This window comes from Plectropomus leopardus, chromosome 19 (genome assembly GCF_026936395.1).
Source record: "Plectropomus leopardus strain MGB_pleo_1.0 chromosome 19, ASM2693639v1, whole genome shotgun sequence".
NCBI lineage: Eukaryota > Metazoa > Chordata > Actinopteri > Perciformes > Serranidae > Plectropomus > Plectropomus leopardus.
The window spans coordinates 20,356,120-20,380,071 of NC_142194.1; the positions used below are offsets into that span (position 1 = coordinate 20,356,120).

Genomic DNA, 23,952 nt, shown 5'->3' on the forward strand with positions numbered 1-23,952 from the left:
AAAAACAAACAAACAAGAAATGACCTGACAGTTAGTAAATGAATGAATAAATAAATAAATACAAAGGGAAAAAAGAGAAAAAATCCCATGTTCCCGAAAGACATCGTACCATCTTGCTCAGGTTTCAAAGGTTTTAATAAATTATTTGTGAAAGGCATCTGAATGCAGCTAAAGTAAAGTTATGTCGCTCAACATTTTAAAGGGTTAACTGCAGCTCCCTAATGAACTCTGTTTGACTCGTGTGACTTCCTTCCCTTCAGTGGCTTCAGGTGATGCCTACATACATTGAGAGTATATGAAATATTTTTAACAAAATACAAAACTTGTATGTGGCCTTTAACATTTGCTGCAGTCAAGTGAGCTCTCTCACCTCAGACGACTTGGCCATAGATACTGCAACTATTCTTGCCCTTCTTCTACATCAGGGTTCAGTTACAGAGATCTCACAGCGGGGATGAACGAATGCAACTCGAGACAGCTGAGGATGACCCACACCCCCCATCATGTTCTCAGCTTTAGATCTGAAATGTAACATTTGACAGTTAAAAGTTAATCTCTCATACTTTAACATGTGATGACTTTCATGTAGAAAATAACAGCATCAGAATTTCATATCTAGTCATTCATGATTTCATCAGTGATGCTGAGAGATCAGGGGGTTTTTGACCTCAGATTGCAGCAGAAATAGCAGTGACCTGCCATCTGAGGGAAAGATGCACATAAATGTGCCTCATTGACAGAAGCCCAGCAATGAAACTCTATCTTCTCCCAAAACTGTTCCAGCAGCATTCCTCCCATCACGGAGCTCTGTATGATCCAGCTGTGCCCCCTCCCTCCCCAGCTGCAGTTTACACTGATAAACATTTGGTGAGCTGCAGTGGTTCAGCCCACCAGTGACTGCTACTGATTAGTAGATTTAGAAAAATATTTTAAAAAGCTTGGGAAAATGTCTGGCATAAAAAAGAAAAAAAGCTAGTGAAAAAACTATATTCACGATCATCAAAATAACATTTAAAAATTATGTCACACAATCATAATTTTTTAAGCATGTCTCTTATGGCATTTCCTTCTGTTTTTTTAGATTTCTGTTTTTTATTTTGTAAATAAATTTCTGTTTTTAATTTTCTTTTACTTTTTAGTAATGTCAATTGCCTTCCTCTTGTGTTTTTAAAACTGATATGAATTTTTTTAGGGGTCTAAAATACATTTTCCCTCCATTCAAAGCAGTACAGTAGTGAGCTTCTGTGTCAGTACTCCTGTCTGTTTCTCTAAACTGACATCTACTGTAGGTAACACACCGACTGTGGATGAATACCTCATACAACCCCACCTCAAAAGATCCAAACTAGATAATCAAGGTAAGCAAACAGGTCCGGTACATAACAGATCGGTCAATGAAGCAAAAAAATCCAAAAAGGGCTCAGCTAAGGCAGGGTCAAAAAACAGTCCAATACAAACAGACATGCGGACGCATACTAGGAACTACAGCTGGAACACTTCCAGACAAAGAAAAACTGGCACAGAAGGAGGGGAACACACAGCGTATATACACAAGGGGTGGGGAGGATAACAAGACACAGGTGTGTCAAGTAGACACAGGTGAGACACATTAGAGGCAGGGCAGGTAATCACACAGGACGAAAATCGATATAAAGAAATAAACAAAAACCTGACAGTAGCATGACACAAACAAGTGAACAATTCTGTAACATAATTTGAAATGTGTAATTAAGATAATTAAAAAATGTAGTTTTACCCTCTTTTTAAAAAATAAATTTCTAAATCTACTTATTTCTTGCAATTTATGGAACATTAGTTATCAAGTCGGTCCTTGCCTTTTCCATGTTTTTTGAAAGAAATGACAATTTCTTAAATTGCTTAAAGTTCAAAGGTTGGCATCTGAAAGGAAAAGTGACGATGATTCAGGTTCCAAAGGTATCCAAATGATATGAGTACTTCTTAGCTATGATGCATTACAGATTAATCCTTTAGTCTGACATTTACACATAAAAGCGATGTAAACAACAAAAAGATGATTTTCAGATGTTAAAGTATATCAGAGATTGTTTTATAGCCACAAAGAGATTAAATCAGCATGAGAGTTGTGTGAATTTTTCTTGTTTTTATAGTGATGGATATTAAAATAATCTTTCAAATTACAGTTTATCTACAAGAGCTATTTTCAAAATAATAACAATAATAAAAAATAGGTTAGATCCTTTCAGTGTAAGCATTCAGTCCATCACACAAAATCTGTCTGTCTCAGGTGTCATATTGAGGTTACCAGAATGGGATTTGATTTGCTTGTGCTGTTAATTAGAGAAACTGAAGCCTCCTGACCATCTGGACAGGCTGGACCTCTCCCAGTTTTTCCAGTATAACATCATGGAACTCATTTCTACAAGAATGTTACAAGCAGAATCAGACAGGATATCTGCACACTGTATTAAAAACTCCCAGTAATATTTAATTTTACAGTGTTTCGATCTAACAGAGAGCATTTTGAAATCTTACAAGATTTTAATGAGCAGGAAAAAAGACACTTTAACATTTGTTGGTATATTTATTTGTGCACTTTTCTGGCAGGGAAAGACACATAGTTTATTTACCTTACATTTAATTATTATGACATGTCTTTCTGTTAAAATGTGTGACTTTTAACACACAAGATCCCTGAATGAGTCCACATCATTTGCTGTCCACCCTGAGATTATCGCCATCACATTAGGCTTCATGACGACTTAACCAGCGCAGAAAATTCTGAAAAATAAAAACACAGAATTTAAGACATTTTTCTTTTCTTTTTTTTTTTTAATTGCAACAACCCTAAGTATGAGCTGACAGAGCTGCAACAAAATAAAAAACAGCACAAAGATAAATAAGAGTGCTGACTGCTACTTTCTGTCTATCAACAGAGAGGACTCCACACCCTCTGAAACATGTTTTGGAGAGACTGTACAAATGATAACTTGTCATGAGGAAACACTACCACAAGTGAGGAAATACCAGTGGCAGGATAAAACCTATACATAGAAAGATATAAATAAATAAATAAGTTAACTACTTAACTACTCTAAACAGTGGATAAGAGGTAAATGAAAGGATAACAGCACAAAAAAGAATATAAATATGTTAAAAGTAATACAATGATATACCAACTAGAAAATAGTAAAACAGGCTGAAATGTAAAGATAAATAGTCAATATATAGGTAAAGTTAAATTAAAAGCAAGACTAAAAAGGTAGGTCCTATAATGCTTTATGTAATATCAACCCCCTTTGCTGCCCTCAGATTAGCCTATCTATATCTACCTATGAGCCTTTCTGTTTTCTCTTTGTTTCTATTTCAGGCAATTTATTATCATTTATATTAAAATTGCATTTTTATCTGTTAAAAATATAATTGAATATTTGAACTGCTGCTAGCTCTACATGTTTTTGCTGAATAAATTATCACACAGTAAAATGGATTAAAAAGAGCAATATGTTGTGTAAATCCTTACATCTGTTTGCTTATTTCTGCTTTCTGTATAAATATGAAGACTTAACTGTAGGGAACAGTAGCTTTGTATTTTTTACACAATGTGATTTATAGAAGTTTTTTCTCAACCACATCTCAAGAAATATGATAAACCAGTAACAGGGACACCTCTCTCTCCTGTGAGGTGCCCCTCAGACCTGCTCACCTTCCCAGCCGATCTTCCCATCTCCGTCCGAGTCTCCCTCGAGCAGGAAGCCCCTGGTCTCTGCTGCAGTCAGAGGCCGCGCTCCTTTAGAGAAGTTCTGCAGGAACAATCTGATGAAGAAAGAAAACATCAAACGACGTACAGAATGCATTTAAAAACACTAACATGTCGCAACAAACCAAAGTGACACATGAATAATAGAACATGCTCCATGCATAAACACTCAGCTGTAACTCGTCCTGTTCTATGAAGCCGCTCTTGTCCTGGTCCAGAATCTTAAAGACCCTCTCGATCTCTGCTGGAGTTTTCTTGGATAAACCCACAGTTTTGAAAAACATCTTGGGGTTAAAGGAATCCTTCGCTGGAAGTCAAATCACACGCGGATTAGAGAGCATGAGAATGATGATGCCGTACACTCTGAGGTTTCATACAGAAACAAAGGCTCTCAACACATTTTCACTGCCTGCGCACTTATTTTACTCATCTGCTCACCTTTACAAGCATTGATAGCTGAAGTGATGTCCGAGGTGGCGAGGAAGTCAGTGATGGCCATGATGGTAACGCTGATGGAGACTGCTGTGAAGGATGTCTCAGGTGGCAGAGACTAGTGTAGTGTTGGAAGTTGCAGCGTCAGTGACCACTGACAGCGACAGTGAACCGACTTCACTCCCGCCTGGTGTCACAAACCACCAGTGTCCTTCTGTCCGCTGTCACCTGCAGCTGTCACCTCTTCAAAATCAATGTGTGTGTACGTGTGTGGTCTTGTCATTGCACTGTGTTTTCTAGAATGATTTTTCCAGGGGGTCAAAGGTCATAGTGGATTCAAACAAACCCCAGAAAGTCAGGTAGCTCACAGCCAACAAGGTTATATTTGAGGTCACGTTTGGTGCATGTGGAGTGAACCCTGCTGGCCTGTATTTCCTCTGCTTGTCTCTGCTTTCCAGCCACAGTCAGTCGCCGCAGTGCTCAGCTCAGGGTTGTTGTCCCCGGCAACGTCTCCTCAGGCCTAAACATCCTGTTATTATAGCCTCTGTCACTTTCAGGCTGCGCTCCATGGAACTGTCTCCGCTCACACTCGTCTTTTTCTAGGATTTTAGGACATTTCTAGGGTTTTAAGACATTAGGGGCTTCGCTAAGACCTCTGTCAGGGGTGCGGGGTATCCTCTATTGGCAGTTTTTTGACAAACTCTATTTTGATGCTGTTTATGTACTCTGGCACCTTATGTGTAATATGAAGGACAAAAAAATAATTCCCTGTGCAAATCACTTATTTTTATAGTGAATTAGAAAATGGTCACCCGGCACCCCATCAGGGGCCAGATTTGGCCCGCAGGCTGTAAGAATGAGTGTAATAAGTATCACTGATATACTTGGTGGCCATGTTAACATGTAGCTGAGTCACACAAGAATCAGATTATGGAGTCTCTGCTGAGGAGTTCCCACTGCTGCAGGCGGACTGGCAGTTTGCAGCACTCATATGTAGGAAGTGGAGCGTGGTCGGCTGCTGGCAGAGTTACAGAATGTATTTCCTCATTTGTGTAACTGAGATAAACTAAGCATGACTTTGTTTAGACTGTTCCTTCCATAGTTTGAACACACATGTGTTTACAGCTCCCGTGTGAGGAGGGTCTGCTGCAGTGACTGCGCCACAACATCTGTAACGGACAGCACGTGTGGGCCCAAGACCTGGCAGTGGTGACGTGAGCCTAGTTTCCTCAGGATGGACTCAGTGAGGCCTGCAGCAGCCAGAGGACCAGAGGAATGACAAAAACATCCTCTGTCACCCTTCACATATACCTGCCCCCCTCAGCTTTGTCCTTTTCCACGCTCCCATGCTTGTTTTCAGGAAGAGCAGGCTTCCTGCACGATGGAGTGCTGGATGAGAGGAGGAAGAGGAGGAAGAGGGGGATGGGACAGAAACACAGAGAGACAGATAGGTCAGGGTGATGTTCCAGTGATTGGAGAGGAATGAAATCTGTGTTAGTTTTCTGTGAGGAATCTGTCATGAGGGACGTTTAAAGCTGGTAGAAACTTGAACTTTTTCGTGTTACAAAGATTAGCAGAGCAGACAGGGAACCTCCTGATGTGCTGTTGGGCTTCATTTTAGGACGACAAATACATTTTCTTATGTATAGACATCATGTGGACATGTCCTGTTCATCCATCTTTGGTTTGAGGAATACGGAGCAGTGGGACAAACAGCACAGGTAAGAGTTACAGCAGGGGTCTAAGCCTAAACTTTTTTGAATGGGGGCGGGGGATTAGATAATGTGAAAATACCTGGGGCGAGATGCTTCTTTTATCATGTGGGTTATTTCAAAAAAAGGCTTGAATTCAATATTCTCAACTAAAAAAGGCCTTAAAAAGTATTAAATTTGTAAACAAAGTCTTGAATTTTGTTACAAAAGTATTAATTTTTTACTTTCTCAGTGATGTTTATTGGAGTTTGTTACCAAAAGGCCATTGAAAAGGGTTATTACAGTATACAGACACTCGCCTCACAAAGGTATATAAATCATGTATAAATGAGAATATTGATAAAAACATTTTACTGAATTCAAGTATTCAAAATAATTATTTCCAGGGCTTTTGTCAGTATGGCCTTGAAGTTGGCATTAAATTTTATTCTATGTGGTAAAGAAAGGTCTTAAAAGTCGTACTGTGAGAACCCTGGGGAACAAGTATTACAAATGAAAGCACTCAATGCAATAAAAGAAGACAATTCAAAGGAAAAACAGAGATTAGTCATACTTGTGATGATGGAACCATGAAATATTTTTGCATGGAAAATGACTTAAACATTATCAAAGTAGTTGCAAATTAATTTCCCAAACAATAGACTGATTGTTTCACGTTTTCAAAGAGCTGTGGCGTTACGAGTACAATATTTCTCTCTGAAGTGTAGTAGAAGCAGAAAGTGACATTGTTTGAAATATGTAAGTAAAGTAAAAGTACCCTAAATGTAGTACAGTAATTGAGCAAATGTACTTAATTACATTCCACCATTGCAACATTATTCATAAGTCATCGCTACATTGACTATGTACTTGTAATGGGACACATTGTGAAACAGATTGTCCATCTCAGGTTCAAAAGTGCCATTTAATTGTACTTGCACATTGGTTTAGTTCCAAATGTTGCTCCAGATAATGTCTGAGTTCATTTTTTGTTAACCAGGAAACATCTGTAGTTTGGCCTCTGTGGCCGAGGATTTCCACCCCCAAAGAAACATGATATATGACATGACATATCATGATCAAATGATGATCAAATCAATAAATCAATATGTTCACAGTTTTCTGTGAAGACATGAGAAAAAAAACACCTTTTTCATCTTCCTCATGAATTCAAGGAAGCATGACTGACTGATTAACAAAGATTTCGAGGGTGAAGTAATCTTAAGCTTTGATTTTGTTTTTTAGTTAATCTACGTGACTAGTCTGGTCCGTCTATCAACATTTATGCCACTAGAACTATTGTTTGCAAAATCCAAGCAAATTTAAATCATCAGCTGTCAAATGTATTTTTGCATATATTGTTAATAATTTGGTTACAAGAGAAATGTGAGGATGGGATCTGCTGCAGAAATATTTACAATGAACAAAACATGTAAACACAGCCTTGTTTCAGCTCCTGTTTTCCCACAGGTTTTTTCGATGATGCTGTTTAATCAAACACACCTGGCAAGTGGATGGACTATCTTGGAAAAGGAGATGTGCTCACTAACAAATATAATATTGAGTGCAGGAGACCTTTAACTTTTTTGATTCAACCTGTGAAATAAACAGAGAGAGAGAGAGAGAGAGAGGTCTTCAGTAGAGGCTGTTTGAATTTAGATAGATGAAAGTGTTTTCAGGTTAGAGCTCAATTCCCTCTACAGTTGGACAGATGGACAGAGCTGTTCATCCAAGAGGAAGAGGAAGATGGTCACTCCTCCTTCCTCCTGGTCTCAGTTACTGTCTCTTCTATTTTGATCTGACCAGCTGTGGTGGGGGCATGCCTCTGACGCTCTCCAATTCAGACAAGACAACCCCCACCAACACACACTTTAAGCTCCACCCCCAGTTTCATCTCACTCCTCCAGTGTGTGTGGTCGTCTCAGTATGTCTCTGTCTCCTCTACGCTGTCTGTGTGAGAGTCGGTGTCTGTACATGCTGTACTGTATGCAGCTTGGATCTGTAGCTCCATAGACTGTATACATTTGCAAGAAAATTACCTGAAAATAAGCACAAAAAAAGAAAAGAAAAGAGAAAACAAACAAGAAAATGACTGGAAAAAGTGCAGATTTTTTTTCTTTCTAACATAATTTTAAATATATAATTATTATGATTATGAATATGTTTTCCTGGATTTTTTACTATAGTTTGTGATGATTTTCTCATATTTCGTTCCAATAATCCCCCTATAATAACTAGTTTTTAAGGTCACTTTCTTGGTCACCTTTTACCAATGTCATGCAATTTGCGAGATATTTCATGCCAAGTTGGTTATTGCATTTTTCTGCACCATGTTTTTGAGAGAAGAAGAGTAAAATAGCTTGTGACAGTCATCTGACTGCAGCACGAGAAAACCAGGTCAAACCAGGTTTTGAAGGGTTAATTACTTTTTCGCAAAATAAAACTGCTGGAATAGGTGTGAATCCAAAGTGTATTTACCTCCCTGGAGATCTATTCATAATAACATAAGCATGGTTATCTATTACACTAAACCACAGGTGGAAGTAAAGGAGCAGCTTTTTGAGGACTCATTTGATTGACAGTTACAAGTGGTCACCATGAAAAAAGGGCTAATGAGAACATGACATCCACGTAAAACCAACCAGTTCTTCAATTTAAATATGACCTGAATCTTCCCCTGTCTGAATTATAGTGTTTTTACAGTCTATACACATAAGCCTACAGTCTGTGGTCTGAAGAGCCTCCTGATTGGGCAAAAACAGCACAAACGTTTTTTCAACCATAAAAGTATCTAAGAACTAACTTATTTAAAAATAGGCAAATGCACTTTTTCTTTTCTACATCAGCTGAGTTCAGGATGAGATGATTCAATCCACTTTCATTGTTGTTTGCTCGCTAAATATAAACTTAGCTTAGCACAAAGACTGCTAACACAGGGAAACTGCTATCTCGCTTTGTTTAATACATTAAAAAAAACAAAGTGTAAAAACAAAATTTTTATGCGGGGTCGTGTTCCAGGACCAGTAACCCCCTGGTTGTCTGCCAACTGGATGCGGGCCTACAAATAGTTTGGTACAGCTAGTAGCTTCATATTTAGCATACAGAGATGAGAGTGGTACGATGATACGGTGGTTAAACATCTTTGAAAGTAGGGACCAGCTGCTTGTATGTTGCATCAGTGATCTGATGTCGTCCTGGTTCATCGCAGGCTGCTACATTCACTGCCTGTCAAATGTTCTCTCCTGTGTCCTGTTTTTACTCTCTCCCATGTTCTGTCTGCTGTGTTTCTTGTGTGGTTTTGAAACCTCAGCATATTGACTTGATTACTTTCAAAAACATGGACAGAAGGCAATGATCTACCCAACAAGAGAAAGTTAAACAAGCTAAAATAAAATAAAAATAATAATTATAAGAAATAACATTTATATTTTCTGTAAACTAATTTCATATATATATGTGTGTGTGTGTGCATGTATTTTGTGTGTGTGTGTGTGTGTGTGTGTGTGTGTGTGTGCGCTAAGTTTTAGGACATTTTCTTGCAGGACTTTCTTACCAAGTTGCTGATTGCCTTTTTTTTGTAGGAAAAGAAAAAATCCCAGTGTTTACTTACAAAACGTGTCTGAACATCGCACAAGAAAATTGATGTAACTGATGACAAATAACATATATATTTTTCTGTAAACTAATCCTAAATATATAATTTTAAATATATAAAAGGCATCTGAACATTGTACAAGAAAACTTGTTCATCCAGGTTTTAAAGGGTTAAATGTGGTTGCTGCACTGATCTGGTGTTGTCCTGCTTCAGCACAGGCTCAGCAGCCTGATGGATTCACTGCAGAGATGCGGTGCCTGTTATTTTTATTTCTTTTGAGTGGTGTCTGTTCTGTTTGTCTCTCCTGTGTGGTGTCCGCTGTGTTTCTCACGTGTTTGAGTGGTAACTAAGGGCCGATCCTGACTCGCTGCATTTTTGATTTAAATGTGGTTGCTGCTGTGCAATTGGATCGGGGCCGGATGAATACCAGCCAGCTCAGGAGGCAACTGATAGGATCTGTGCTGCTGGGGTGAAGGGAGTGATGGGTGTGGGAGGGGGGCAATCAGAGGAAAGTCAGAGGGGAGTCAGGGGGGACTTAGGGACTCCCTCGGGCTTCTTTGAGGACAGGAGGGTGGGGTGTGGGGGCTGCAGCAGACATAGTGGTGTCAGGGAGAGAGGCTTGGTTTGGATTCATAGGCATCTCGGACAGATGGATACACAGGACACAGAATGTTAGACGCTCAAGCTTTATTACTTCCAAACAGTCTGCTATTCACACACCAGCTCAACATGTCAGGAATGTATCTGTGCTCTCAGGGTCCTGTGTTCTCCAGGTCACATTATCAGTATCTTTTCATGGAGACATGTTCTGTCCCCCATGTGGGACCGTCAGAGAGCGCTAGTCAGCTCTTCTTCTCTGACTGTTTCAAGCTGAAAGTGGATTGAGCTGAACAAAACCACCTGAGAGAAGAATGTGTCTGCTTTGTGATGATGATGCCTGACGAGTTTTTCTGTTAGATCAAAACACTGCATAAAAATTACTAGAAGTTTTTAATACCGTGTGTGGATCTTTTGTCTGATTCTAACGTCAAGATGACCCCAGCAAACTCCTTATAAGAGTAAGAGTGCACCCATGGATGTATAATTACACCTGGATACTGCACTGAAAGAAGGGCCTCATTAATTCCTATAGAAGTTGCTCAGTGGTGCATGAAGCCAAATAACCCCCAAAAATCTCTATTTCCATTGTATGAAAATTAACCAGATCTTCTGCAATGTGGGTCCCATAGAGCAGGCGCACTGGACACCTACGGTGGCTGAGTGCAGCTAAATGCGACTCATGCTAACTTGAATGGGAGTAAAATGATTAAATCTTGCGGCTCTTCTAGACTTTCTAAATGTTATTGAAACTCATCTTAACAGTGAAACTAGTCATTTCTCAGGGGTTGATTTACAAACATCTCTTTCACAATATTTGTCGATGGGAAAAAGGCCTTTTGGCCCCATGGCATCACGTGACAGACCTGAACAGTGTGATTCTACGTCTGACCACTGTGTAAAACTGTCTCCAGAGCTCGGCACTGCTCCTGAGAGCCTGGTTTCGACATGAAAGGGTCGTGTCGTGTTTCCTGTCCCTATAGTGTGAGACAGTGTGATATACCCTCTGGCAGCACCTGATTCCCAAATAAAGATATTTCTGTGTATTCCACCGGCCTCTGTAAACTCATCACATTTAAGATTAGCTGCTGAAATAGATCTGCTCTTATCTGATCAGGGCTGAGTGTGTGTGTAAATGAGATCTCTGTCATCGAGCGCTCACACACAGCTCCTCCGTAAACACTCTGAACCCGCTGAGGAGTCCCACAGCTGTCTCCGCCTGTAAACAGCTGTCTCTGCATATGAGCGTGCTCCAGCAGGTCAGCTGTGTCAGGTCAGAGGTCAGGGCCCAGCTTCTCAACACCTTAACCTCTGTCTTTTTTACCCATGCTGAAATTTCCAGTCAGTTCCTCCTATCTGTGTCTGTGTGTGTGTGTGTGTGTGTGTGTGAACGGGCTGAGGTCAGTGTTTACCGTCAGTGCAGAGGCAGATATGGAAACACATGAAGTGACAGACAGCCACAGGCCTTTAATATCAAGCTCAGACAACAATGCTTCAGCGTTAGAAGCTTGTTGACCCTCTGCAGGTGTCAGGTGGAGAATTGCACATGTAAAGGAAAAAACTGCAAAAGAAAAGGAAATAAATGGTCATATTTATATTTTATTTTTTCCTGAAAGAGTTCAGTGTGTGTTAGTGTGTTGCTAAGGCTCTAACTGCTGCACTCTGCTGCTGTCCAGTGGTCAAACATTGCAACGACATGTGCTGTCAACAAAGGTCTGAACGCACTGCACTTCATGTGTGATAATCTGTGCATGCAAACACAGCAGAAATGAACACATTTATTTCAGTGTTTTAGTATGTCCAGTGTGTCAGATTTAGGGGGGATTTAGTGGTTTCAGATGTCAATCAGCTGAAATTTTTCCTGGTTAGAATTCCTCCGGTACTCATTGTTCAGTCGATTTTAACCAGCAGACTATTTATCCACAGAGGTCTCTTCCTCGCTAAAACAGATGAACCAGGTGATTTAAACAGCTAAAACCACTAATTAATAAATAATGAAGACATTTTATGTTGAAAAAATAATCTGTGTTTCTCCAATGCCGCTTGTTGCAAGGGTTGGCTGCTAATTACAGAGACCAAGCAAAAAAACAAGAATTTCCCTAGCTAGAGCCAGTGTTTGGTTTGTCAGTTCTGGGCTACTGTAGAAACATGGCAGTCCAACATAGTGATCTCTGTAGACAAGGACCCGCTCCCTATGTAGATATGAACGGCTCATTTTAAAGTAACAAAAACACAACCGTTCTTATTTTGAGGTGATCATAAACAAAAAAAACCACACTGATTAGTGTATTCTCTTCAAATCCTGAACACTAGAGCTTTAATTTTGTGTTTCTCTGCCAAGTCAGAATCACTTTGTGTGAGCAAGATGTTTATTTTCCCCTCTCCCATGAAATAATGGAGGAATCAGTGGCTCTCCTGCTCTAATAGTAACAGGAAGTTACCCCTCCTCACACAGCTCCCTCCCCTCCGATCTCCTTACACACTGACACTTGTCCCAGTATGGCGTTGGCTTTGGCAGCGCTGGTGCCGGTGGAGGCGGGCAACCTTCCAAGGGCTGGAGCGAGGAATAGCAGGTGTACTGCTGTCAACAGAGGCTCATAAATACTGCAGCCGCTGATCTGAGATGGATTACACGTTTATGTCATCATATTAAAGACTCTCTGTCAGCAAACACTTTAAAGAGCCCCTAATCTGCCGCCTCTCAATAAAGTCTTTTCTCCTGCAGAGAATGACAACTCACCGCTGTGATGAGCTGCAACAAGTTAGCATTCAGATCTCTGCCTTCTGTCATGTTTCAAACTGACTGCAGAGAGTTTAATGACTGTTACCGCACCATGAACTAACATGTACCCATCAGTGACACGTTTACCACCCTGTGTGTGTTGTTATTTCAGTGTCGTGTTTCTCTCCATCTCCTCTGCAGCCGTGAGACCCCGCTGTGTCCAAATAAAGGCAGCCTTCTCACTGGATGTTTCACTCTCCCAGATTACCCACAGTGCTTTGCCATCCATTGGACAGAGATTTCAGCTCCATGTGTATCTGGCAAGCTCAGAATAAGCCCAATGATCTCCAATTACCCTCCTCTCACGGATTGTTTGGTGTCACTGGCCGTCTGCTGGTGATTCTGCGGCTGCAGTGAAAAAGGACACTTCCACAGTTCTGTTGGTGTGCGCTGTGCTTATTAAGACATTACAGCAGGACGGAGACAGTTCATTAAAGATTTGAGCTGCAGTGTGTCCTTGGTGCTCGGGCTTGTTCTCACCCTCTTTAGCACAGCAGACACATTCTTTACTCTTATTCACCTGCTGATGCCGTCAGCTCATATTTCCCTCTGTGCAGTAGGGAATTGTGGGATTGAGACATTTCTATGTTGGCAGAGTTGGCAGAGCACAGAAGTGGAGATATGATGCTTAAATTAACTCCATCAGTTAATATCATATGACTGTATGGTTTCCTCTGCAGCTTCTGTCAGAGGGCCTAAGAGGCACCGGTCAAATTAAGTTATGGCGATGCTTTGTACTGATGTCTTCTGAAGATTATTTTATTCTCTGTCTCTTCAGACACTGTTAAAAGTACAGCAAAAGATTAAATATATAAAAGTTTCAAAACATACATTTTCCACTCACTCTTAAAGTCTTGCAGGCTAGTGTCCATTGATAACACAACAGAAATGTGCTGAAATAAAAAATAAATTAACTTAAACTGAACCACTAATGTTCATGTAAGCAGCAGTAAAATGTACGAGTACATTTACTCAAGTATTTTGCTTGAGTACATATTCATGGAACTTTACTTAAGTATTTTCTTGTCATGTCACTGTATACTTTTGTTCCACTATTGTACTTTTTACATCACCACGTTTATCTGACAGCTTTAGTTACTTTACTGATTAAGATTTGTGTAGAAAAACAAACCAGATTTTAATAAATGTGATGTTTTATTATGACTTAATTACCAAACAGTTTACAAGTACAGCTGAAACAATTAGATGATTAATCACTTTGCCAACTGACATAAAATGAATTGCCTACATCAAACATTTAAGTCTTTTTCTCTCTCATTTTTTTTTAAACAAAACTAATTCATTTTGGGTCTGTTTTTCTTTTATATATATTTTATATATATTTTAATGATTTGATTCTTGGGTGTGGGTGTGTTTTTTTCTACTTTTTTAAAAAATAATTTTGAATTTTAAGGCTTTCCCCATGTTTTTAATCATTTAAAGTTTCGGGTGTTTTTTTTAAATTATAATTTTGACTTTTGTGTTTTTTTCCCCTATTTTTTAAAAAATAACTGAGTGTCGAATTACTTTTTAAAGACATTATGAACTTAAATGATTAGAAATTTATAACTGAAACATACACAACAAACACGTCAATTAAAACATTGTGGAGGTTTCAGATTGTGAGATGCTGCACATCAGTCATTATGGCAATGTGGAAATAGACTGTGTCAGAGCAAGTAAAGCTCCCGTTCTGCAGCATTAAGACTTTCAGCTCCACACTTCTATCACAGCCTCACATATAGCTGTAACTGCTGAACACTAAAACACTAAACTGTGAGCATTCAGACCTGACATGGGTCCATGGTGACACAATGCATTGCAAGAGGATTGTGCAGGAAGTAACGGTAAAAGGAAAGTGAGAGTAAGATATAAATTGAAGAGGAATCACCATCTGTCCATCTCTGTTGCTCCTTTCACTTCTCCCTGTTGTGAACCAGAGTTGGACGTGTAAGGTGGAGCTGAGAGATGGGCCGAATGGTTATATTTTTTTGTCTCCTCCTGGCAACAACATCCTGATGCTGTCTGAGTGTGTGAAGCAGAACTCCAGCATCAGTGATTTTGTTGCCAGGTGGATGACCATAGCAGCTGACCTTTGTTTAAATATGCCTATGGTTGGTATGGTTTTAGTTTTTGCATTGATTTTAAGATTATTTTATTAGTTTATAAGGCATTACACGACCTTGCAACAGACTACTCAGAGGGGCTTTTAGTTTATGGACCAGGAAGGCCCATCAGATCCTCCAGCGTTTCTTTTTTTTTGCCATTTCACAGAGTACAACTAAAACATTTGGTAATTCTGCTCTTAAGGCGCCCCAAAACACCGTGACGACATGCTGGAGGATCTGAGAAGAGCTGAACATTTTGATACTTTTAAATTAAAACAAAAAACCCTTTAGTCTGACTTAGTGCCCCCCCCCAGCCTTCACCTGCAAAATGCCACTCAAGGTAACACATACAGATCAGGAAGAGACTCAAAATAACCAGAAAGAGCTGCAAAAACACAGAAAACATCACAAGACTACACACATAAGATGTCTCATAGTATACATAAGAGCATGTGGGGATAGCAGTAGTAATAGTATATCTAACAGTAGAAATGCAGTAGCAGCAGCAGTTATTGTATTTCTGTTTTTATGAGCTTCATCAGTGAAGCAACAGTCACTAAATATGTGAACATAAAGGACCAAACCCAAGAGCATGACTCAGGAGACATGTAAACACAGCATAGAGTCTCTAGTAAGCAAAACAAAAAAGTACAAGGATGCAAAAAAGATCCAGGCTATCAACAAACTAACAAGGGGTTGGGCTGAGCCAGAATCTAAAATGCAGGCAGGATCAAAATCTACGTCAAAAGGTCACAATGCAGATAAGAAACACAAGAAAGCTAAGGCACAGGGCACAAACACAATCTGTCAGAGAGCTGGTGAAATCAGACCAGTATTAATATTAAGGGAGCTAATGTGGGAATGAGGAACAGGTGAGTGATGATCAGCAGGTGGAGTGAATCTACTGATGAGGGAAGGCTGTGGGAGTGGCAGGGTCTGAAATGACAGCAGAGTTATTAGTTAGTTAGTTAGTTTTTTCAAGTGGCTAAAGTGATGAAATTTGTGACTTCAGTCTGACTCAAGTCCGAGTGATGTGACTGGAGTCCTCATCTGTGCAGAGAACGAGAACTGCTGTGGTTCTGCTCTCAGCCTGTAGAGGGTGACAAGTTTCTCTGCTGCATCCAATTGGATCATGCAAAAAAACAGACAGGCAACATCACATCACATCAAAGATCACTGAAACACTGGGAAACAAGCTCTGGGAACACACAGGACCTCTTGGCGCACGACTTACAACAAACTACATACCAAAGACAAGACATTTCTAGGATTTTAGGACATTAGGGGCTTGGCTAGGACCTCTGATAAGGGGTGTGGGGAATCCTCCACTGGCACTTTTTTTATAAACAAGTTCTATTTTGATGCTTTTTATATTATCTGACCCCTTATGTATACTAAAAGTACAAAAACAATTCCCACTGTGAATCACCTCATTTTAATTCTGAGTTAGAAAATGGTTGGGGGGCCAACTGGCACCATGTCGGGGGCCAGATTTGGCCTGCAGGCCGTAAATTGAGTATCACTGCCATAAAGTCATGCAACAAGGTTGTACGTTGTTGCATAACATTTCACCAAAATTCAGGAAATTATGCGTTTGACACTCAAAATGTATATGTCCTGTTTTAGCTGAACAGCATCCAGCACATTGTTGTTTGCATTAAGTATGATGTGCATATTCCAAAGAACTGCACAGTAACTAATGTCTGTGTGTCGCTGTGACGTCCTTTCTATCATCCAGGCTCCAGATGAGTTATTGATCTGTGTGTTGCAGTGTGCTGCTGCAGAGAGGCCAACAGCCTGCAGTGAGAGAGAGTGAGCTGTATATGTGAGCTCTCTGTCCTCACATCCTTCCTCTGATGTGCTTCCCTCATTTCATTTCCCCCCTCGTTCACTAAATAATCCCCCTCCCTTCCTCTTTCTATCTCCCCCCTCTCTCTCTCTCTATGTCCATACGTTAAGCCCTTCTCTGTCGATGCAGTATATAAGCCAGGGGAAACGAGTGGGGCATGCAGGATGGAAGGTAAGAACAGAAATGTGCTGGCATCATACAGAGAGATTGAAGTGTGTTGCAACACATGTTGCAGCATCATGATGCAGCAGGACTCCGAAGCAATGCACACATCTGATAACCAGGTTCCTCTCTTTGCTCTGACAGAGTGCAAACACTGCAGGGATGATGGAGCTGCGCTGGTCATTTCACTGGATGGTCTGAATTCTAAAAGGAGCTGCAGAGACAGAGGAATGAAGAAAAGGTATGATTTTTGAGTGTGTTTATGGTGGTGGTGATAATCCGTGTTTCCCCTAAACCCCTCCACCTGTTTCACAGCTAGGTGTTAATTTACCTGAAACAGGGCAGATTACAGGCGGTATGGCCTGCTGCATCACTGTGTGTGTGTGTGTGTCCTTTAACATGGTTTACGTCACAGCAGCTGTGAGTCAGCTCCTCTCTTCCTCTCCTGAGTCACTCGTCCAGCGGTCGCCTGGTTACTGCAGAGTGCTCAAAGTTTCCTACTGCGTCTTTGTCTCCGTGGACGGACGGGCCCCCATATTTATTCAGGCTCAGGACTGAGTGGACAAATAATGTTTGTGTGTGTGTGTGTGAGTGTGTGTGGCTGACAAATCAGTTTAAGTACATCCTGTTATTGTCTGCGCTCTGCAGCTGACCTCTGAACATGTCCAACGGATTCAAAAGACAAGAAAAAGAGGATACTGATATGATATTTGTTTAAAGGAAAATGATCTTTACACAAAGACTACATATGCTTTTAGGTCAAAGTGTCACCATCCATAGCTATGTTGATCTACCCTTTTTCCAGACAGTCATCTTAAACATGTAAGCCCCTGGTGTTGTGCATACTAAGACCAACACCACTGACTGTGGTTATTACAATAATTGCAGAATGCCAACGATACCTGGATGTTCTACTACATCTGGTTGGATTTTACAGTATGCAAGCCGGCATGCTTTTCTGGCTATTCTTACCCACAATTCTCTGCAGCGGGAGATACATAACATATTGACCACTGACTGACAACTGACAGAACATGTAGTTACTCGGCTGACCTCCCACCTGTGCCGAGTTTGGCAAATGGAGTTTTACTTGACCACCACTGAAACAGATATATGAGACAGAGGGTCAAAGTTCAGGGTACAGCGTTATAAAGAAGTGGTGTGTCCCAAATCAACAGAATATGATTTATAAGGGCAGCCACAGTATCTATTAAACAGAAAAATCAAAAGTATGTGATTCGGGATGCACACTGGATGAGGTCCATCTGAGTGAGGAGTATCAAATATATGATATGTTATCCTTCTGCTCTTTATGTTCCCGGGATGCTGCTACCGTGATGTCAACACAAGCACATGGTGTGATGACGTGGCATGTGGTTATGTTTAGGCAACAAATGTACACACTGTCAATAAACACACATGCTGCCACAGATGGTAAGGATTAAGAGAAGGAGGCATATCGTAATGTGCAAAAAAAAAAAAAAATCCCATTCAGAAGTGAACACCAGACTCATGCATGAAAATCCAGGGTTTGTTGGACCCATCCACCATCCCTCCCACCTGCCCTATAGGCCCCCTCCTGCTCCTTATATTACATTGTTACCGGCAGCGTTTCGACCTGATGCCCTTCTGGGGTGTATCATGATGCTGTCCATTCACGTATTAGGCTGATGCAGCAGGTGCCATCCAGCCCTCCGGTGGCATATAATGACAGCAAGACCTGTATGTCTGTCTATGTTTGGGGCATACGTATCACATGGACGCAAAAGGTGCCTTTTGGTGTTGGGATTGTACACCGATAGCACTGTCAGAGTGGCGGTATTTGAAGAGTTTGGAATGAAAACAGTCTGGAAATATCCAGGTATATAATCTCACATCTCAGCCTTTTTTACAGCAGACATTTGGACCTGTCACAACAGGAAAAGCACATCATATGTTACTAATAACTAGTACAATTAAAGTGAGCTGAATGGAATTCAGCCATCATTACCATTCATACCTATGCTGTTCCTACTGCGACATGTCACACGTCCTGATAACTGCAGGATACAATAGAATAGAAAGACTTTATTCATTCATCCGGTGAAGGAAATTGTTTTGGATCAACAGCCAGAGTTTAGTTTTAGTATACTGCCATTAGATTGATTTTCTTTACTTGTTGGTTACAAGACAATGAACAGAATCAAGTCCCATCCGTGAGTGATCATGAAATATCATTTTTACAGGACTGAAGAGCTCCAGCTGTTGATGTCCTCAGGTCACTCGATCCACAAAGAGCTGCAGGTGATCAACTGCCTCCTGGATCACACAGAAGGTGCAGCAGCCCGTCAGTTCTGGAGGAGCAGAGGCTGCAGGTCAGGCTCTGTAAGACAGACACCAGCATCCTCTGAGGAGAATGCACATCTTTCATCAATCACGTCTTCTTTATCCTCTCTTGTCTCAGAGGATGCCCCGTGGACGAGACTCATTTTAAACGTGCAGGACATTTTCAGTCTGATCGGAATTAATTTAAACATCGTGACCCAGCAAGATCCATATCATAGCTTTATCATTTTCTGTGATCAGGACCTACCAATAAAAGGTCTGGGGGACATCTGCTGCACAGAAGACTGTAGGACGTCTTTAGGGGATACTGGTTGGTACAGCTGTGACAGCAACGCTTTGAGTGATTTGACAAACTTCACTGCCCACAGTCCCACCATAAACATCAACAACTCCAACAGGAACCAACATGATCTGGTTGTCAGAGACAGTTTGAACACCTCCTTTCAAATCTGTGACACTCTAGGACGATCATCCGTGAGGGACAGGACTGTAAAGAAGAGGAAGAGTGTGTCCTTTGATGATGACGTCATGGTTTACCTGTTTGATCAGGTACTGTCCTCAGGGCTTTCACATTTGAAGGTTAAACACTTCCTCTGCTTCCTGTTTGATTTCAACTCTTACTATATTCTCAGGAGAGTCCCACTATGGAGCTGCACCCTGAGGCCTGCACAGTTCTGCCAGAGGACACTTTAGAAGAAGACAGTGGTATGATACCAGTGATTTTTTTTGTGTTTGATACCAGTCTGTGCGTGCTGAGCATTTATACTAAATACACATTATATATGTGTGTGTTTGTATTTATCCGCCTGGGGATTATTATTTTATATGATAAGCTAATAAAATATGATGCATTGTGTCACAGCCCAGCCGTTAGGCTAATTGGGAGACACACAAGTAAATTACAAGTGAAGAATATTAATATTAATTAAAATAAGTCAGACAAGTTGCATTAATAGAAATCTATACAGTCAGTCATGGTCGGAGTGGATTGGTAAAAATGTTAAATCTAGGGAGAAGGAAACAAAAGGCACAAAGCAAAAAAGTCTGCCAGCACAAACTGGCTGCTGATTACGGAGCACACAGGGCCCAGGTGGGTCTTATTTCACTGATTGTACTCAATCAAGTGTGCAGCTCTGGAATGAGAAAACACAGGAGCAGATGAAGCGTCATTATTGGTGCAGATTAAACTACCCGACAGTAAAGAACATGCTTCAGTTATGGCTGCATTTTATCATTACTTTCCATTCATCTGCTGTGCAGTATCTCAATTAATCAATTCATTGTTTTGTAAAAAACAAGTCAGACAATACTGAAACATTTAATCCAGAGCTAGAGGTAACATCTTCAGATAGTTTATTTCATCTGACCAGCAGTACAAAAATTCCAAGCTTTTCACTTTGTTATCATATTTGACAGAGAAAACATTCAAGAAGCATAGAAACCTGTAGCTAAAAAAAATACCAACAAAATTCTTCCATTATTAAAATAGTGGCCATTTAATGTTTTGTCAACTGACTAATCTGTGAATCAACTAATAACTGCAGCTCGACTATAAATTGAGGTCCACCTTAACTTGTTTCACCAGTAACAAGTTGCTCAGACATTAATCACCTGGAATAATTATTTAATGAAACAATACATAAGTTTACTTTTGACAATTCTTTTCTGATCAATTTTATTATAATTTGTATACCAGGAGGGTTAGCCCTATTGTACTCTTACAGGTGACAGGTCATTAAATCATATATTTCTTAGTGATTGTAACATTTAACCTGAAAAAATCAATATTTTAAATCATTTGATGGCAAAATCAACAAGTGTAGAACTGTATATTTGCTTTGTTTATGTTTCTAACTTCTTCAAACTGAAACAAACTAACAGTGTAACAAGTTAGGGGGCGGGTGAGCAAATGGTGATGTTTGTGAGCCCCGCTGAAGGGCTTTTGGCTCTGTGTTGTCTCTAACTGTGTGTTTTACCTGCAGGCCTGGAGTGGGACGACGACTTCTCAGTTCTCGAGAAAATCAACAACAGCTGCCATTTTCACTCTGTTACACACTCTCAGTTTCCTCTGTCCCGACGTCTCGTTCTGTCCCAAAGCTGCCTGTTCCTCACTCATGTCACTGAGGCAGACCTTGAGCTGTGAGATAATTTGTGCACATACTGAGGTGTAGGTGCTGATTTTTGCGACACAGCGGGGTCAAACTTTTGTCAGGCAGAGGCGACCTCACTGTCACCATGGCCCGGTTAGGTGTTGTTGTTTTATCGGACAGACAGTAGCCTCGACCTCGTCATGGAAAAACTGACTCATCTTCAGGATCCTCTTCACCTCCCCCCTCCTGTTTTATGATGAGTCAGGGATTTTAATGGCTTTCTTTCTCTCTCTGACCCAAATGGATTCAGAACACCTGTCGTCTGTGACATCACAGCCACGCAGGACGGTGTGACGGTGCATTCAGCTGCCACTGTGACGATGGGATCAAAACAACCTGTTGCACAACAGAGTTGGTTCCCGTCCAGACTGTGTCCTTGGACCGGAAATTTCAAACAGAAACAGAAATACTGTCCATTCCAGTAAATGAAATTTAATAAATGATCATTTGATCATAATGTGTTCACCAGATTCCAGCTTGGTGGTGTTGTGTTGTTTGTGGAGTTAGTTTAACTCAAACATGGCATGGTGCTTGTGGAGTTGTGTGTTTGCTCGCTTCATTACTGAAGTGTGTTGAGCCCTGAATTTATCAGTGACTCTGTGGCTGAATAAATAGACTGAGCCTTCAGGGCCACCAGAGCCACAAACTGAACAAACTCACAGTCACAGATAATGTTTCCACACAGCAACACCACCACCACCAGCAGCTTCGGTTGATTAGATACAGTGTACCTGCACCCACACACACACACACACACACACACACACACACACACACTGTTCAAGGACACCAAAAGCTAAAAAAGTTTGGCTCTCTGGAGGTGGGAGCGCCACACCTGCACATTATTGTTGATGTTATATGCTTGTGATATTCTAACATCAGTCGTCTTGTGGCTGAAACTATTGACCACGATCATAAAGTGTTCTTATTTTTAATTATATAGGCTACCAAAAAAGTTTGTTTTTATTATTGTCTTGGGCTTCAGCCCTGTCAGCCCTGAATGTTATTTCTATATATATATATACCCCTGATTGCAACAGGCTTATATTTGGGACAGGAATCTAATTATATGGGCAAGGCTTTTAATTCTTTTCACATAATTTTGTTGCTTAGCAAAGATTGGAAATTCAATCAAGTTGTTTCATTAAACCTCTCTTTTTTTTTTTGCATCTTTCTTGTTTATTCTGCCAGTATTACTTCTTTTTTTGGTGCTCATGGTTTCAGTAAAATGAAATGAATGATTGAATAGAGAATCTTATTGAGCTAACCATGTGTGTGGCATGTCCATACAGACAAAGGTTTAAACACTGATATTTTATCTAAGCAGCTCACTAACGTTGTCTCCAGCGGGTAGCCTGATTTTATACCTCCTGAGAACTTCTATAAAAAAGAACTGCATAGCAACAGGGCCACTAATTGAGACAGGCCTTTATTTGTCAAATTGCGTAGCCACAACAGGCTAGTAAAAGGGTTTTGGCATCTAATTGGGTCTAAGCTTATATTTGACAAATATTTACCAAAATTTAACAAATACTCAGATCTAATAATCTGTCATTCTGTGCATCATTCATTAAAGCCCTCAAAAATAACATAAAATTATTGATCAAAATTATATTTTGAACTGTTTTTGCAAATCTAGTTAATGCATTTTCAATCGGATGCTAACTATTTTTTAATAGTAAAGATATAAAAGATATAAAATATATAAGATAAGATATAGATATAGATAAGATAAGATATAAAAGAATAAAGATATAAAAACATAAGCCTCGAGATTTTAGAGACCGTGGGGTGCTTCTGATGAAACCATGCTGATGAATGGTCCGTCAGTATATATGATGACCCCACCCTGTCTGACTCCACTGTGGATCACAGCAGGAGAGGGCAAACACTCCCAACCGCCTACAGTTTGAGCCCCTTGGGTCAAACAGAAAAAGCAGAGTTACAGGTACTTGAGATCACAAGAGGGAGCGGGGCGTGAGAGTGATTATTCAAATTAAGGTTCATTATGTTGCATGTTGTTGTTTGTTTCTTTAGTTTACAGTAGTTTGATCTACATTAAGCTGTCATTACAAGAACAACAGTGCTTGCACAGTTGTTTCAAACTGGTAAAAAAGTAAAGCTGTTTGCTGCCTCAATAAACTGAGGTGTAGCCTGGAGGACTGTATTCAAATGAGTGCAAGGTGATAAGTAAACTACCATGGAAATTATGTTAACTGCTTCAACTTAAAGGACAAGGAACGCTCTTTCACTGTCTGACTCCTAAATACTGTTTCACCCTTGCTGCTGCACACCAAGGAAAAAGGATCAAATACTACTGAAGTACTGTGGTGAATCACGTTTAAAGTCAGTGACAAATGGTCAAACATCTCTGCTTTTTTTTTTACACAGCAATAAATAATACGTGTAAGGAAAATACCTGTTTATGTTATGCAAATTATCCGCAATAAAGTTTATTTTAAGGAACCTTATTTCCATTGAACCACACAGTCAATCATGGCGGTAATTTCATACTGCTCAAA

General features: G+C 40.3%; 2 protein-coding genes and 1 long non-coding RNA gene across 3 annotated transcripts; 2 read left to right on the forward strand and 1 right to left on the reverse strand.

The window, feature by feature from the left end:
* Positions 1–2,542: 2,542 nt before the first annotated feature.
* On the reverse strand, positions 2,543–4,356 carry LOC121958679 (parvalbumin, thymic-like). Its single transcript, XM_042507766.2, has 4 exons — positions 4,178–4,356; positions 3,914–4,046; positions 3,686–3,795; positions 2,543–2,760 (listed from the first exon to the last, which is right to left on the reverse strand). Exons 1-4 carry the CDS (start codon positions 4,236–4,238, stop codon positions 2,732–2,734), a joined length of 333 nt encoding a protein of 110 aa, XP_042363700.1. The 5' UTR covers positions 4,239–4,356; the 3' UTR covers positions 2,543–2,731.
* Positions 4,357–5,299: 943 nt separating this feature from the next.
* On the forward strand, positions 5,300–14,120 carry LOC121958954 (uncharacterized). The gene is made up of 2 exons (XR_006106874.2): positions 5,300–5,892; positions 12,978–14,120. It is a non-coding gene; the product is annotated as an uncharacterized LOC121958954 (long non-coding RNA).
* A 1,143-nt stretch (positions 14,121–15,263) lies between these two features.
* On the forward strand, positions 15,264–21,900 carry LOC121959151 (uncharacterized). Its single transcript, XM_088069851.1, has 5 exons — positions 15,264–16,964; positions 17,100–17,196; positions 19,181–19,829; positions 19,913–19,985; positions 21,263–21,900. Exons 1-5 carry the CDS (start codon positions 16,958–16,960, stop codon positions 21,421–21,423), a joined length of 987 nt encoding a protein of 328 aa, XP_087925977.1. The 5' UTR covers positions 15,264–16,957; the 3' UTR covers positions 21,424–21,900.
* Positions 21,901–23,952: the final 2,052 nt, after the last annotated feature.